We start from the raw sequence: 17500 nt of genomic DNA on the forward strand, positions 1-17500 counted from the left end.
AAGCTTTCTATGATAAAAAGGAATCAAACAAAAAAAAATGTCTAAATAATAATTGACGAATAGATCTGAAGTTGATTTAGAGATTGAAGTGTTGAAAGTGATTTTTAACAATTTTTAAGAATTTTATTGGGATTGTCGTTTTTTAAACTGTCGTTGCTCAAAAAATAATAATGAATCAAAATTAATGTTGTTATAAATCATTGACCTATTTAAGTCTACAACTACTCCACATCAAATATTGCACTTTGAAAAATTTTTGCCATTGAAAAACAATGTATTCTATGACAAAAAAAAAACACACAAAAAAAAACCCCCAACTAATTTACGGACAGATCGAAAGTTGACCTAAAGATTTAGGCGTTATGTGTGGGAACATTTCGGATCCCTGAGAATTTTATTGCGATTTAAAAAAAAAATGTTTTAACTGTCATTGCTCAAAAAATAATAATGAATCAAAATCAATGTTGTTATGCAAGAATGACCTATTCTGACCTTTTTGCCATTAAAAGGGTTTTCTTTGAACACAATTGGCATTATATATATATATATATATATGTATATATATATATATATATATATATATAATAAAACTTCATATAGACAGATGGATCTGAAGTTGATGTAGAGCAGGGGTGTCAAACTGTATTTTTAATGAGGGCCACATCGTAGTTATGGTAACGCTTTTAACAATGAGTAATATAATACTATACATGTATGTATATATATATATATATATATATATATATATATATATATATATATAATACATTAAAAATATGCAAAAAAAATAATTCTAATTTTACTTTGAAAACTGGCAGCTCAGTCAGAAGAATTTTACAGTAAAAGCAGTGATTTTTTTTTATACAGTATATAAAAAATAATAATAAATGGAATGGGAAAAACAATACTACTGTTTTAGCGGTAAAATTCAGAGCTGTCGGTTTGTTTTTACTGTAAAATCTTGTTTTAATGTTTTTTTTTGTTCTTGTTGAATGTTTTAGTGTCTTACTGTACTGTATATGGAAAAAAAATAGTACCAAAGTTGATTTTACATAATTTAACCGTAAAATCTATTGCCAATTTTACAGTATACAATTTGATTGATCATTTGTTTTGAAATCATAAGTCAAGCAAATATTTAAGTACCGTATTTATGTTGATTTTAACAAATAATATATTTTTTAAATACAATATAATATTTTGATTTTGATAATATATCTGTGTTGAGGTAGCGACTTGTCCAGGGTGTACCCCGCCTTCCGCCCGATTGTAGCTGAGATAGGCGCCAGCGCCCCCCGCGATCCCAAAAGGGAATAAGTGGTAGAAAATGGATGGATGGATGGAATATTGAATTTTAAAAGATGTGCAACTACATGCAGGACATGATTTTTAAAGGGAAAGAGCAAATATCTTTAGTAAGAAAAGATGAAGCATTTTATTAACGCATATTTCAAATAATGTGGCGGGCCAGATTTGGCCCCCGGGCCTTGAGTGGACACCAGTGATCTAGAGATTTAAGCATTGAAAAAAAAAAAAAAATTTGGACGACTGAGACCCTTTCAGGACCAAACTTGACCAAAATTGAACCTTTTTTGAAAATGAAAAAGTAGCGGCCCTTAGTGGAAAAAGTTTGGACACCCCTGATTTAGAGAGTCACATGATCGCGGACCCCCAAATTAGGAGGGTGGACGCGACGACGGGAGCGCAACAGACATGAGCCACTCGTCACCTCTCAGAGATAATTAAATATTGATCAGTCCGAGCGAGTGGATTCATTTGACATTGGGGAGAGCGAGCGGGGATGTAAATAAATACATACATCAAAAGGCACAAATGGAGGGAGATTCATCTATCACCGGCCATTATCTTTAAGTCTTCAGCGCCAACAAGCTAGCAACCATTGTATTGCACTTGCTTTGTTCCGACTCATAAATTCTCAGAGAGCCGCTGCAGACATTTACATAACTTGACCCCTGCAAGGAGGTCACGACCTTGGACTTTCAACCCTTGCTGGGCCACATTTCCGTAGTCCTTGTTGCACACATGCAGGGGTTGCAAGAACCCCGGTGTGAAACTGCCTCTAAGATGCACTACATTGCCAAAAGTATTTGGCCACTTGCCTTGACTCACATATGAAGTTGAAGTGCCATCCCATTCCTTTTGCAGCTATTACAGCTTCAACTCTTCTGGGAAGGCTGTCCACAAGGTCACGGAGTGTGTTTCTAGCATTTTTCCACCATTCTTCCAAAAGCGCATTGGTGAGGTCACACGCTGATGTTGGTCGAGAAGGGCTCTCAGTCTCCGTTCTAATTCATCCCAGAGGTGTTCTATCGGGTTCAGGTCAGGACTCTGTGCAGGCCAGTCAAGTTCATCCACACCATGTCCTTATGGATATGGCTTTGTGCACAGGTGCACAGTCATGTTGGAAGAGCAAAGGGCCTGCTCCAAACTGTGCCCATGAAATATAATCGTCCAAAATGTTTTTCAAAGTTCCTTTCACTGGAATTAAGGGGCCGAGCCCAACTCCTGGAAAAAAAAAACCCAGACCATAATGCCTCCTCCACCAAATTTCACACTCACAATGCAGTCCGAAATGTAGCGTTCTCCTGGCAACCGCCAAACCCGGACTCGTCCATCAGATTGCCAGATGGAAAAGCGTGATTCATCAGTCCAGAGAACGCGTTTCCACTGCTCTAAAGTCCAGTAGCGACGTGCTTTACACCACTTCATCCCATGCTTTGCATTGGACTTGGTGATGTATGGCTTAGATGCAGCTGCTTGGCCATGGAAACCCATTCCATGAAGCTCTCTGCGTACTGTACGTGGGCTAATTGGAAGGTCACATAAAGTTTGGAGCTCTGTAGGAATTGACTGTGCGCTCCAGCATCCGCTGACCGCTCCCTGTCAGTTTAGGTGGCCTACCACTTGGTGGCTGAGTTGCTGTTGTTCCCAAACTCGTCCATTTTCTAATAATAAAGCTGACAATTGATCTTGGAATATTTAGAAGCAAATACATTTTACAACTGTATTTTTTGCACAGGGGGCATTCTATAACAGTTCCACGCTGGAAATCACTGAAAGTGGCTCATTCTTTCGCAAATGTTTGTAGAAACAGCCTAAGTCAATCAATCAATTAATGTTTATTTACATAACCCTAAATCACCAGTGTCTTAAAGGGCTGCACAAACCACAACAACATCCTCGGTAGAGCTCACATAAGGGCAAGGAAAATTCACCCCAGTGGGACGTCGGTGACAGTGACAATGATGACCATGAGAAACCTTGGAGAGGACCGCATATGTGGGCAAACCCCCCCCCCCCCGAGGGGACCGAAAGCAATGAATGTTGAGCGGGTCTAACAAGATACCGTGAAAGTTCAATCCATAGTGGATCCAACACAGCCGTGAGAGTCCAGTCCAAAGTGGATCCAACACAGTTGCGAGAGTCCCGTCCACAGTGAAGCATGTGCTCGATTTTATACACCTGTGGCCGGACTAAGTCATTAGGACACCTGATTTTGATCATTTGAACGGGTGGCCAAATACTTTTGGCAATATAGTGTACTAATTGTCACCACCATGGCAGATAATAAACACAGTTTCCTCCAAGTAGGAGTATCACTGGAGGACGAGAGGCAAAAGAATGGTTCAGCATGCTAGACACACACAAACAACGGGCAGGACGACACGAGAAGCTGACCGCCAAAGCTAAAATGCCGTTAAAATTCTTGTTAATTCTGGGAAATCTTGGAAGTGTTGGAACCAGGAAAGGGTGAGCAGAGTGTGTGGATGTTGGAATCGGTTGAGATAAATGTGGGGTATGGAGAGGTCTGTAAATTGCCCATTCATTTTCAATGGGGGAAAATTCCTGGTAATTTTGGGAAATCTGGGAATTTTCGGAACCAGGAAAGGGTGAGCGAAGAGTGTGTGGATGTTGGAATGTTTCTAATGGGATGAGAAATGTGGGACATGCAGTCGATTGTATATTTCCTATTCATTGTCAATGGGGGGGAAAATTACTGAAAATTCAGGGAAAAACGGGAATTTTGGTAACATGTTTTGTGTGCGATATATGGGAAGAGCAGTGTGGGTGGATGCTTGAAAGGTGAGAATCGGGTTTAAAAAAAATGCAAAACATTTTGAGAAATGTTCGTTTGAAAGGGAATTCCCTGGACATTTGGGAATTTCGGGAAAACCGGGAATTTAAAAAAAATATTTTACCTGGATGACACGAATGGGTTGGTGTTGGAATCTTTTGGAATCAGTTGAAAAATGTGGATGTAGTAACAGTTTGAATTTAATTGGGAATTTTGGAATTCCTGGAATTTCAACAAAAAGAAAAATGGTAGTTTTGTTGTCCAAATTAAGAGGAATGTTTTGAAGGTGGACTGGTCGAAAAAAGTTGAAACATGTGGACTGTGAAAACTTTGGAGGATGAGGTGAAATTAGAGCTTTAGAAAAATTTAAAATTTTGGTAATTCCTGGAATTTTTTTCAAACTTGAAAAATGGTAGTTTGATTGTCCAAGGTGAGTGTGGAACGGCTTGAATCGGTTGAGAAATGTGGAGTATGGAATGGTTTGTAAATTGCCCATTCATTTTCAATAGGGGGTAAATCCCTGGTAATTCCGGGAAATCAGGGAATTTTCGGAACCAGGACATGGTGAGTATAGTGTGTGGATGTTGGAACGGTTCTAATCGGATGAGAAATGTGGGATATGCAGACGTTTACTATTCGTTGTCAATGGGGAGAAAATTACTGGAAATTCTGGGAAAACCGGGAATTTTGTTGAAAGGTCGGAATCAGGTTTAAAAAAATGCAAAAAATGTTGAGAAATGTTCATTTCAATGGGAATTCCCTGGACATTTGGGAATTTCGGGAAAACCGATAATTTTTCTAAATTCTGATCCTGGATGATATAAATGGGTTGGTGTTGGAATCTTTTGGAATCGGTTGAAAAATATGGATGTAGTAACAGTTTGAATTTATATGGGAATTTTGGAATTCCTGGAATTTTGGCATAAAACGGGAGTTTTCAACAAAAAGAAAAATGGTAGTTTTGTTGTCCAAATTAAGAGGAATGTTTTGAAGGTGGACTGGTCAAAAAAGGTTGAAAAATGTGGACTGTGAAAACTTTCGAGGATGAGGTGAAATTAGAGCTTTAGAAAAATTAAAAATTCTGGTAATTCCTGGAATTTTTTTCGAACTTGGAAAATGGTAGTTTGATTGTCCAAGGTGAGTGAGTGGATAGAGGAATGGCTCGAATCGGTTGAGAAATGTGGGGTATGGAATGGTTTGTAAATTGCCCATTCATTTTCAATTGGGGGAGAAATCCGTGGTAATTCCAGGAGATCTGGGAATTTTCGGAACCAGGACAGGGTGAGTACAGTGTGTGGATGTTGGAACGGTTCTAATCGGATGAGAAATGTGGGCTATGCAGACGATTAGTATTCTTTGTCAATGGGGAGAAGATTATTTTGTTGAAAGGTCGGAATCAGGTTTGAAAAAAATGCCAAAAATATTGAGAAATGTTCATTTCAGTGGGATCTCCCTGGACATTTGTGAATTTCGGGAAAACCGATAATTTTTCAAAATATTGATCCTGGATGATATGAATGGGTCGGTGTTGGAATCTTTTGGAATCAGTTGAAAAATGTGGATGTAGTAACAGTTTGAATTTATATGGAAATTTTGGAATTCCTGGAATTTCAGCCAAACCAGGAGTTTTCAACAAAAAGAAAAACGTTAGTTTTGTTGTCCAAATTAAGAGGAATGTTTTGAAGGTGGACTGGTCGAAAAAGGTTGAAAAATGTGGACTGTGAAAACTTTCGAGGATGAGGTGAAATTAGATGTCTAGAAAAATTGAAAATTCTGATCATTCCTGGAATTTTTTTCGAACTTGGAAAATGGTAGTTTGATTGTCCAAGGTGAGTGACTGGATAGTGGAATGGCTCCAATCGGTTGAGAAATGTGGGGTATGGAATGGTTTGTAAATTGCCCATTCATTTTCAATTGAGGGGGGAAATCCTTGGTAATTCCAGGAAATCTGGGAATTTTCGGAACCAGGACAGGGTGACTACAAGGTGTGGATGTTGGAACGGTTCTAATCGGATGAGAAATGTGGGCTATGGAGACGATTACTATTCATTGTCAATGGGGAGAGAATTACTGGAAATTCTGGGAAAACCAGGAATTTTGTTGAAAGGTCGGAATCAGGTTTAAAAAAATGCAAAAAATGTTGAGAAATGTTCATTTCAATGGGAATTCCCTGGACATTTGGGAATTTTGGGAAAACCGGGAATTTTGTTGAAGGGTCGGAATCAGGTTTAAAAAAATGCAAAAAATGTTGAGAAATGTTCATTTCAAAGGGAATTCCCTGGACATTTGGGAATTTCGGGAAAACCGATAATTTTTCAAAATATTGATCCTGGATGATATGAATGGGTTGGTGTGGGAATCTTTTGGAATCGGTTGAAAAATATGGATGTAGTAACAGTTTGAATTTATATGGAAATTTTGGAATTCCTGGAATTTCAGCCAAACCAGGAGTTTTCAACAAAAAGAAAAACGTTAGTTTTGTTGTCCAAATTAAGAGGAATGTTTTGAAGGTGGACTGGTCGAAAAAGGTTGAAAAATGTGGACTGTGAAAACTTTCGAGGATGAGGTGAAATTAGATGTTTAGAAAAATTGAAAATTCTGGTAATTCCTGGAATTTTTTTCGAACTTGGAAAATGGTAGTTTGATTGTCCAAGGTGAGTGAATGGATAGTGGAATGGCTCCAATCGGTTGAGAAATGTGGGGTATGGAATGGTTTGTAAATTGCCCATTCATTTTCAATAGCGGGGAAATCCCTGGTAATTCCGAGAAATCAGGGAATTTTCGGAATCAGGATAGGGTGAGTACAGTGTGTGGATGTTGGAACAGTTCTAATCGGATGAGAAATGTGGGATATGCAGACGATTACTATTCATTGTCAATGGGGAGAAAATTACTGGAAATTCTGGGAAAACCAGGAATTTTGTTGAAAGGTCGGAATCAGGTTTAAAAAATGCCAAAAATATTAAGAAATGTTAATTTCAATGGGAATTCCCTGGACATTTGGGAATTTTGAAAACAACGGGAATTTTGTTGAAAGGTTGGAATCAGGTTTAAAAAAATGCAAAAAATGTTGAGAAATGTTAATTTCAATGGGAATTCCCTGGACATTTGGGAATTTCGGGAAAACCGATAATTTTTCAAAATATTGGTCCTGGATGATATGAATGGGTTGGTGTTGGAATCTTTTGGAATCGTTTGAAAAATATGGATGTAGTAACAGTTTGAAATGTGGGCTATGGGGACGATTACTATTCAAGGTCAATGGGGAGAAAATTACCGGAAACTCCGTAAAAACCGGGAATTCAGGTAAAGGGGAAACTTGTTTTGGGAAGAGCAGTGCGGGTGGGTGGTCGAAAAGTTGGAATCGGGTTTAAAAAAATGCTAAACATTTTGAGAAATGTTCCCACTGGTTTGGATGGGAATTCCCTGGACTTCCCTACGGTGTGTACCTCATCGGGGCTGGAGGCCTGGTAGGTGCGGTTGTCATCGCTGAAGTCCTGGTCGGCCTCGGCGAACTCGGTCTCGCCGCTGGTCTCGTAGACGGGCGTGACGTTGTGGCACAGGGCGATGGCCTTCACCGCCTCGTTGATGCGGCTGCTGACGCTCTTGCGGACTTTGGGGCCCGGCGTCTGGGTCTTCCGGGACGGCGTGGCGCTGGAGGAGGTCCCCTGGGAGAAGAACGGACAATAGGAGGCTGGGCACTTCCTTTACCTGGCCGTGGGAGTCAGTAACAGGACTGGACAGGACTCACCTGGGCGTAGGACCGGACTATGTGGCTCTGGATCTCATCCATAGTGTCCGTACCGTAGGACACGGTTCCAAGGTGCAGCCGCTTAAAGATCATTTCATTTTGTGTCAAAGTGCCTGAGGGACGAGTGGTGACATATTTCACATTAGTTAAACACACTTGAAGGTGGAACCTCCATCTACGAACCCCTCTATTTACAAACGTTTCGATTTACAATTTTTTAAATTGAGCCAAATATGCCGTTACACAGCAGAGAAGACAACCTCTCCCCATTTACAGATTAGTCTGATGAAGCCACACTTGGGGGGACAACGTCACAAAATTCCAAACGGCTTGTTTCCTGAAAGTATTAAATAAGTCAAGATGGTTTTATAAATATATCTACAATACCTCCATAGTTTGATTTCACATTTCCAGGCCAAATGCACAACAGCAAGTACCAAATAGCTAAGAAAACTTATTTTGCATAATCAAGCCCCTTAAATGTTAAAGAGTTTTGTGATTTCTGATTGTTTGTGAGGGCACCATAGGGACTTATGTAGTTTGTTTGATGTACAGTACTGTATAGTACTTTTTCTTGTGTCCAAAGTGTACAAACCTTGTCTAAAATATGGACTTTTGTCTAAAACTGGAACCCATTATTCATATCTACATTGCTTAAGGGGAAATTTGCTTCACTATACAAACTTTTCGATTTACAAATCCTGGTCAAGAACCAATTAAATCCGGGTCCCACTGTACTGTAAGGATGACGTGGTTCTTGCTTCTACATATGTACATGCAAATATATATACATATAGTATATAAATATACATATAAAAAAATATACACAAATATATACATATATATATGTACATTTACATATATATACACATATATACATACACATATATATATATATATATACATAAATGTATATACACATACATATATATACATGTGTATGTTTATATAAGTATATATGTATATATATCTGTATGTATATATATATATATATATATATATATATATATACATGTGTATGTTTATATAAGTATATATGTATATATATCTGTATGTATATATATATATATATATATATATATATATATATATATATATATATACACACACACACATATATATATATGTACACATATATACATATATGTATGCTTCTACATATATGCATACAAACATATATACATATAGTATATAAATATACATATAAAAAAATATACACTAATATATACATATATATATACATTTACATATATATACATATACACACCTATATATACATACACACATATATATATACATATATGTATATACACATATATATATATATATGTGTGTATGTATATATAGGTGTGTATATGTGTATATATATAGGTGTGTATATGTGTATATATATATACGTATATACATATATGTGTATGTATATATATATATATATATATATATATATATACATATCTATATATATATGTATAAAATGTTACTTTAAATAAATGGTTCTTTCGGCCCTTGGCCAAATTTGTTTGAGCCCAATGTGGCCCCCAAATCAAAGAGTTTGGGCACCCCTGACCTAATCCATTCCTACCAAGACCAGTGAGTCGACACGAAAAAGCGCAGGTCTTAAACTGTACAAATGTGGGCGGCTCTTGCCTGTTTTGTCCGTCAGCAGGTAGACCAGTCGGCCCAGTTCTTCCGGGATGGTGCTGGTCCTCACCACGGTGCCAGGAATGTTTTCGTCCTTCATGATCATCCAACCGTAGGCCGCCTTCCCCATGTCCAGGTTCACGCGCAAGCTGCACCAGGGGGAAAATGTCGACATAATCCATCAGCACCAAATGGAATACCACAGTACGACTGAGAGATTGGTACCTGATGGGTATGATGTACGAGAAGAGCACCACAAATCGGAAGAGGTTGCGGAACCAGGGGCCCACAAACCCGTGCAGTACTTCCATGACGATGGACAAAACCACCTGGGCGAAGAACAGGGCCTTGGTGAGTCGGTTCAGCTCCAGGTCCAACAGGCCCACCTGTGGAAAATGTTCAAAGTACAGTTTCTTAAATGACTTGCATGACATATTCTATTAGATATGCTCCCCTATAATTCAAAGTTATGGTCAAAGAGCTTAGCACAGGCATTACACATTGCTGACATACAAAGACAAAATTAATTTGTACTATTTCTCCACGTATGATTCGGTTTTTGACGGAAAGGCCCACAAAAAGTTTGACCCAGTTTTCATAAAAAGCTCTTGGCATTCTCTCGATGAGCTTCAAGCACACCTGTGAAGTCGAAACCCTTTCAGGTGACTTCCTCTTGAAGCTCATGGAGAGAATGCCAAGTGTGTGCAAAGGGTGGCTATTTTTGAAAAAAAATTGAATATAAAACATGTTTTCAGTTATTTCACCTTTTTTTTGTTAAGTACATAACTCGACGTGTTTGATGTAGGTTTGTAGGTTTGATGTGACAATCTACAATGTAAATAGTCATGAAAATAAAGAAAACACATCGGCCTGTACTGTAGTTATAAAATACAAAACTCAAAACCATTGAAGTTGTCACATTGTGTAAATGGCAAATAAAAAGAGAATACATTGATTTGCAAATCCTTTTCAACTTATATTCAATTGAATAGACTGCAAAGACAAGATATTTCATGTTCACACTGGTAAACTTTGTTATTTTTTGCAAATATTAGCTCATTCGGAATTTGATGCTTGAAACATGTTTCAAAAAACCTTGCAAAAGTGGCAAAAAAGACTGAGAAAGTTTGCTCATCAAACACTTATTTGGAACATCCCAAAGGTGAACGGGCTAATTTGGAACATGTGGGTGCCATGATTGGGTATAAAAGCAGCTTCCATGAAATGCTCAGTCATTCACAAATACGGATGGGCCGAGGGCCACCACGTTGTCAACAAATGCCTGAGCAGAGTGTCCAACAGTTTAAGAACAACATTTCTCAACCAGCTACTGAAAGGAATTTAGGGATATCACAATCTACGCTCCGTTATATGATCAAAAGGTTCAGAGAATTTGGAGAACTCACTGAACATAAGCCATGATATTACAGACCTTCAATCGCTCAGGTGGTACTGCATCAAAAAGCGACATCAGTGTGTAAAGAATATCACCACATGGGCTGAGGAGCACTTCAGAAAACCACTGTCAGAAACTACAGATGGTCTGTAAGTGCAAGTTAAAACTCTACTATGCAAAGCCAAAGCCATTTATCAACAACATCCAGAAACGCTGGGCCTGAGCTCATCTGAGATGGACTGATGCAAATGGGAAAAGTGTTCTGTGGTCTGACGAGTCCACATTTCAAATTGTTTTTGGAAGCTGTGGACATTGTGTCCTACGGAACAAAGAGGAAAAGAACCATCCGGATTATTCTAGGCGCAAAGTTGAAAAGCCAGCATGTGTGATGGTATGGGGGTGTATTAGTGCCCAAGCCATGGGTAACTTACACATCTGCGAAGGCACCAATACTGCTGAAAGGTACATACAGGTTTTGGAGCAACATATGTTGCCACCCAAGCAACGTTATCGTGGACGCATACTTGCCAACCCTCCCTGATTTCCCCGGAGACTCCCGAATTTCAGCGCCTCCCGGGACCAATTTTCTCCCGAAAATCTCCCGAAATTCAGGCGGAGCTGGAGGACACGACGAGTTGAGTTTATACCAAAAAGTTCTATTTTGGTTTCATCTGACCACATGACATTCTCCCAATCCTCTGCTGTATCACCCATGTATCCATTTTGGTATAAACTCAACTCGTCGTGTTGGGAGGAAGAAGAATACTGAGTTGCATCCCAAGAACACCATACCTACTGTGAAGCATGGGGGTGGAAACATCATGCTTTGGTGCTGTTTTTCTGCTAAGGGGACAGGAAAATTGATCCGTGTTAAGGAAAGAATGAATGGGGCCATGTATCGTGAGATTTTGAGCCAAAACCTCCTTCCATCAGTGAGAGCTTTGAATAGTTGACCAAATACTTATTTTCCACTATAATTTACAAATAAATTCTTAAAAATTCCTACAATGTGAATTCCTGGATTTTTTTTTCACATTCTGACTCTCATAGTTGAAGTGTACCTATGATGAAAATTATAGACCTCTGTCATCATTTTAAGTGAGAGAACTTGCCCAATCGGTGGCTGACTAAATACTTTTTTGCCCCACTGTATATATATGAAATACTTGACTTGGTGAATTGTAGCTGTAAATATACTCCTCCCCTCTTAACCACGCCCGACCATGACCCCTACCCCCCCACCTCCCGAATCCGGAGGTCTGAATTTTGGCAAGTATGCGTGGACGCCCCTGCTTATTACAGCAAGACGATGCCAAGCCATGTGTTACAACAGCGTGGCTTCATTGTAAAAGAGTGCGGGTACTAGACTGGCCTGCCTGTAGTTCAGACCTGTCTCCCATTGGTGCAATATGAAGGCTAAAATATGAGGCAGGAGACTGTTGAACAACTTAAGCTGTACATCAAGCAAGAATGGGAAAGAATTCCACTTCAAAAATGTGTCTCCTCAGTTCCCAAACCTTTACTGAGTGTTGTTAAAAGGAAAGGCCATGTAACACAGTGGTGAAAATGCCCGTGGCAACTTTTTTGCTGCCAATAAATTCTAAGTTCCTGATTATTTTCAGTGCGAACATGAAATATCTTCTCTTTGCAGTCTATACAATTGAATATAAGTTGAAAAAAAGTTTGCAAATCATTGTATTCTCTTCTTATTTACCATTTACACTATGTGACAACTTCACTGCTTTTTGGTTTTGTAAATACAAAAAAGTACCGATAAAAAAAAAAAAAAAAGCAGATACCGATAGACATGAAAATGCCAAATATCGGTGCCAGGCCCGCTTCAAACACATGTTGGTTAGTGATATTGTGATTGATAAAAAACCAGCTCCGAGTCTTTGTCATGACCCATCTGTTCCGCAGCCATTAAAGACATTAGTATCTGCAGCCTTTTGTCATGCAAAGCGCGTGTACGACATAAAAACTGTTATTGCTGGCTTTTTCTTTTAACTACTTTGAATACTGGAATGTGATTCACGGGTCAAAGGGGTTCCCATATTGAGGTGGCGCTCTGGAGAAAGAGGGACAAAAAAAGGAGGCGTGGGGGTGGGGGGGTGAGTCCAAAGTTGCCTTTTATTTTTCGAGTGCTCCTCGCAGCCAATGGAGCATGTGGGAAAAAGATGTCAAATAAAGAAGCGCCCGACCCCTTTTTTGGCAGCACAGGCCCGTACACAAAGGGCTTTCATGTGACCCCAAAAAAAAAAAAAAAACACAGAACTAACATAACATGTCCCTCCGCTGAAGGAGCTGCTCTGAATAGGAGTGTGTGGGGCAAGATGGAGAATTCCTCCACTTTGACTAAACCAAACCCCCGGGACCATTTTGACCCGGGAGACCGGCGTGACTGATTTATCGGTGGATGTTAAAACTCCAACGTGGATGAGGGGTTGAGGCGGGTGCCGCGTCCTCCACCGCCACCCGCAGAGCCCCGCGACATGGTTCACGCTCGAGCTATTGAGGAAAATAGCCGGGTGGATTAAAACAGGGGGGAGAAAAATTAAGACGGAGAAGCGACAAGAGCAAAAGGATCCCCTTTAAAACGGGGACAATGGCTACGTTTTTCCAGGCCTTGCCGGGGATCGGATGAAGTCATTATTCGCCCCGTCTGAGGGGAGGGGGGTGCAAAGGGCTCAATTACCTCAACTTAACGATGTTATCAGTGAATAAAAGAGCAGATTTTACTTCAGTCGTCCCCACGCCATTAAAAGGGAAATGATTTGTTCTCTCCTGTGTGACGACTTGTTGAATGTGCGGGTGAAAGCTGATGCACCATTTAAAGTGTTTTTTTTTTTTTTTTTGCTTTACTGCATTTCACACGCATTGTTGTCTCCCTTATCTATCGAACGTCCATCCTTCCTTTTTCTTTCGCTTATCCGAGTTTCCCTCTCCCCAGCCACTTCATCCAGGGGGATTCTGAGGAGTTCCCAGGACTGCCGGGAGACATAGTCTTCCATATCCGCATTTAAGTCTCACCTTAAAACTCATCTGTATACTCTAGCCTTTAAATAGACCTCCTTTTTAGACCAGTTGATCTGCCGCTTCTTTTCTTTCTCCTATGTCCCCCCCTCCCTTGTGGAGGGGGTCCGGTCCGATGACCATGGATGAAGTACTGGCTGTCCAGAGTCGAGACCCAGGATGGACCGCTCGTCGGGACCCAGGATGGACCGCTCGCCTGTATCGGTTGGGGACATCTCTACGCTGCTGATCCGCTTGAGATGGTTTCCTGTGGACGGGACTCTCGCTGCTGTCTTGGATCCGCTTGAACTGAACTCTCGCGGCTGTGTTGGAGCCACTATGGATTGAACTTTCACAGTATCATGTTAGACCCGCTCGACATCCATTGCTTTCGGTCCCCTAGAGGGGGGGGGGGGTTGCCCACATCTGAGGTCCTCTCCAAGGTTTCTCATAGTCAGCATTGTCACTGGCGTCCCACTGGATGTGAATTCTCCCTGCCCACTGGGTGTGAGTTTTCCTTGCCCTTTTGTGGGTTCTTCCGAGGATGTTGTAGTCGTAATGATTTGTGCAGTCCTTTGAGACATTTGTGATTTGGGGCTATATAAATAAACATTGATTGATTGATGATTGATATGTGTCCTGGGTAGGGCTGGGCGATAAAATGATAACGATATATATCGCGATAGACATGTGATTATTATCAATAGAAAATGGGGTCGATAGAACGTTCGATAATTTCACTGAGTTCTGTTAGAAAAAAATAGTAAGAAACGCAGAGCCGGAACCGCACGGAATTCTGGGGGGTGTAGGCAAAGGAAGGGCTTTAGCCTTTCGACCTATCACGGCCGTACCTGAACCGCAAGGCATTCTGGGAAATGCTAACAGGGGGAAAAAAAAAAAAAAAAGCAACCATTGATTGATACTTTTATTAGTAGATTGCACAGTTCAGTACATATTCTGTACAATTGACCACTAAATGGTAACACCCCAATAAGTTTTTCAACTTGTTTAAGTCGGGGTCCACGTAAATCAACGAAACGGGAATATGAGTGCGGCAGCACGAGATGAAATTGTAAATAAAAAAGGAAACGTCACGTCACCAGTTTGGCAGTATTTTGGATTGCTTAAATCCGATACGAATCAGAGTAATACTGTCTGCAAACTTTGCAAGGTTGTAGTCCCGACCAAGTCTTGGAGCACGACAAACTTATTTTACCACCTGAGCCGCTCTCACCCGCTGGAGTACAGCAGCAAACAGCCACAACATCAGCCGGTGCAAGTGGGACAGCACCGAAGCGGCAACAACAGACCACCATCGAGAGGCACTCGGCAGCAGTGCCATAAGACAAAAATTCTAAACATTATAAAGAAATAAGGAATGCAGTGGTGTATCAATTAGCGAAGGACATGCTACCGCTCAGCATAGTTGAGAAGTCTGGGTAAGCATTTATTTAATGTCAATATTTTCACATTGACTAGTATTTTCATTTATTTGACTGTTTTTCTTAATGCTGACCTCGTTCTAAAGGTTAAAGGTTATATTTGAAATAAAAGTATTCAAATTCAGCCTTTTTTCTCCTGGTCTTTATTTACAATAGTTTTTTGTTTTTTTTTAATCGATAATTATCGATATCGACTGATATGAAACACTTATATCGTGATACATTTTTTTAGTCATATCGCCCAGCCCTAGTCCTGGGTCCTCCCCGTGGCCTCTTATCGGTCAGACGTCCCCTAAACACCTCCCTGGGTAGGCGTCCGGGTGACATCCTGACCAGATGCCCGAATCACTTCATCTGGTTCCTCTCCATGTGGAGAAGTAGCGGCTTTACTTTGAGCTCCTCCCGGATGACAGACACGATCTCCCTATCTCACTCATTTCGGCCGATTGTCCTTTCGGTCATAACCCAAAGCTCATGACATAGGTAAGGATAGGGACATAGATCGACCAGTAAATTGAGAGCTTTGCCTTCCGGCTCAGCTCCTTCTTTGCCACAACGGATCGATACAATGTCCGCATTACTGGAGACACTGCACAGATCCGCCTGTTGATCTCACGATCCACTCTTCTCTCACTCGTCAATAAGATTCCGAGGTACTTGATCTTGATTTGGAAGAGCAGCGGCTTTACTCTGAGCTCCTCCCGGATGACGGACCCTATCTCTAAGGGAGAACCTCGCCACCCGACGGAGGAAACTCATCTTGGCCACAAGTACCCGAGATCTTGTTTTTTCGGCCATAGCCCACACTCATGACCATAGGTGAGGATAGAGACGTAGCTCAAACGGTAAATTGAGAGCTTTGCCATCCGGGCTCAGCTCCTTCTTTACCACAACGGACCAATACAGGGTCCGCATTACTGAAGACACTGCACCAATCCGCCTGTCCATCTCACTATCCACTCTTCCCTCACTCGTCAACATGACTCCGAGGTACTTGAACTCGATGTGGAGGAGCAGCAGATTTACTTTGAGCTCCTCCCGGATGACAGACCGTATCTCTGAGGGAGAGCCTCGCCACCTGACGGAGGAAACTAATTTCGTCCGCAAGTACCCGTGATCTTGTACTTTCGGTCATAACCCAAAGCTCATGACCATAGGTGAGGATAAGGACGTAGATCGACCGGTAAATTGAGAGCTTTGCCTTCCGGCTCAGCTCCGTCTTTATCACAATGGACCGATACAGGGTCCACAATACTGAAGACAAAGACACCACACCGATCCGCCTGTCGATCTTACGATCCACTCCTCCCTCACTCGTCAACAAGACTCCGAGGTACTTAACCTTGATTTGGAAGAGCTGCGGCTTTACTTTGAGCTCTTCCCGGATGACAGACCCTATCTCTAAGGGAAAGCCTCACCACCTGACGGAGGACACTCATTTCGGCCGCTTGTACCCAGGACTTTCCCTTCCGGCTCAGCTCCTTCTTTATCACAACGGACCGATAAAGGGTCCACATTACTGAAGACAAAGACACCACACCGATCCGCCTGTCGATCTTACCATCCACTCTTCCCTCACTCGTCAACAAGACTCCGAGGTAATTAACCTCGATTTGGAAGAGCTGCGGCTTTACTTTGAGCTCCTCCCGGATGACAGACCCTATCTCTAAAGGAGAGCCTCACCACCTGACGGAGGACACCCATTTCGGCCGCTTGTACCCAGGACTTTCCCTTCCGGCTCAGCTCCTTCTTTATCACAACGGACCGATACAGGGTCCGCATTACTGGAGACGCCGCACTGATCCACCTGTCGATCTCACGCTCCACTCTTCCCTCACTCTTCAACAAGACTGAGAGGCACTTGAACTCCTCCACTTGTCTATTGAATGCTTTTTTTTTTTTTAAACTGTCTCGATTTAATCCCGCCTGTTGTCTGTCAGAAGCTGTGTTTCCTTTGCGACATTTCTCAAATTTTGACGAAGCACATTTGCGACTTGTTGGTGTTTCCGTTAAAGGGAGTTTTGCGTCTTGTGTCGTAATTCTCGTAATTTCTGGTCCACTTTGAGGAAGACATTGCAGCCACCGCGCCGTAACGTCACTAGATGACAAAGGCTCAAAAACGTCCTGGGGACCCGTGAGATGGCCTTGTTTCTCTTAGGTCA

At 41.2% G+C, this 17500-nt stretch overlaps 1 protein-coding gene across 2 annotated transcripts in view; it reads right to left on the bottom strand.

Annotated features, from left to right (window-relative positions):
* atp9b (ATPase phospholipid transporting 9B) overlaps positions 1-17500 on the bottom strand; it is a 103493-nt gene that overhangs the window by 34814 nt on the left and 51179 nt on the right. For both annotated transcript variants that reach the window (XM_061896984.1, XM_061896982.1), the window contains exons 12-15: positions 9714-9874; positions 9495-9637; positions 7848-7960; positions 7546-7764 (exon numbers count right to left, since the gene is read on the bottom strand). In XM_061896984.1, the coding sequence (XP_061752968.1) occupies positions 7546-7764; positions 7848-7960; positions 9495-9637; positions 9714-9874 (636 nt within the window). The remainder of the gene's footprint in view (positions 1-7545; positions 7765-7847; positions 7961-9494; positions 9638-9713; positions 9875-17500) is intronic.

Source organism: Nerophis ophidion, linkage group LG04 (genome assembly GCF_033978795.1).
Source record: "Nerophis ophidion isolate RoL-2023_Sa linkage group LG04, RoL_Noph_v1.0, whole genome shotgun sequence".
In the NCBI taxonomy this organism is placed as follows: domain Eukaryota; kingdom Metazoa; phylum Chordata; class Actinopteri; order Syngnathiformes; family Syngnathidae; genus Nerophis; species Nerophis ophidion.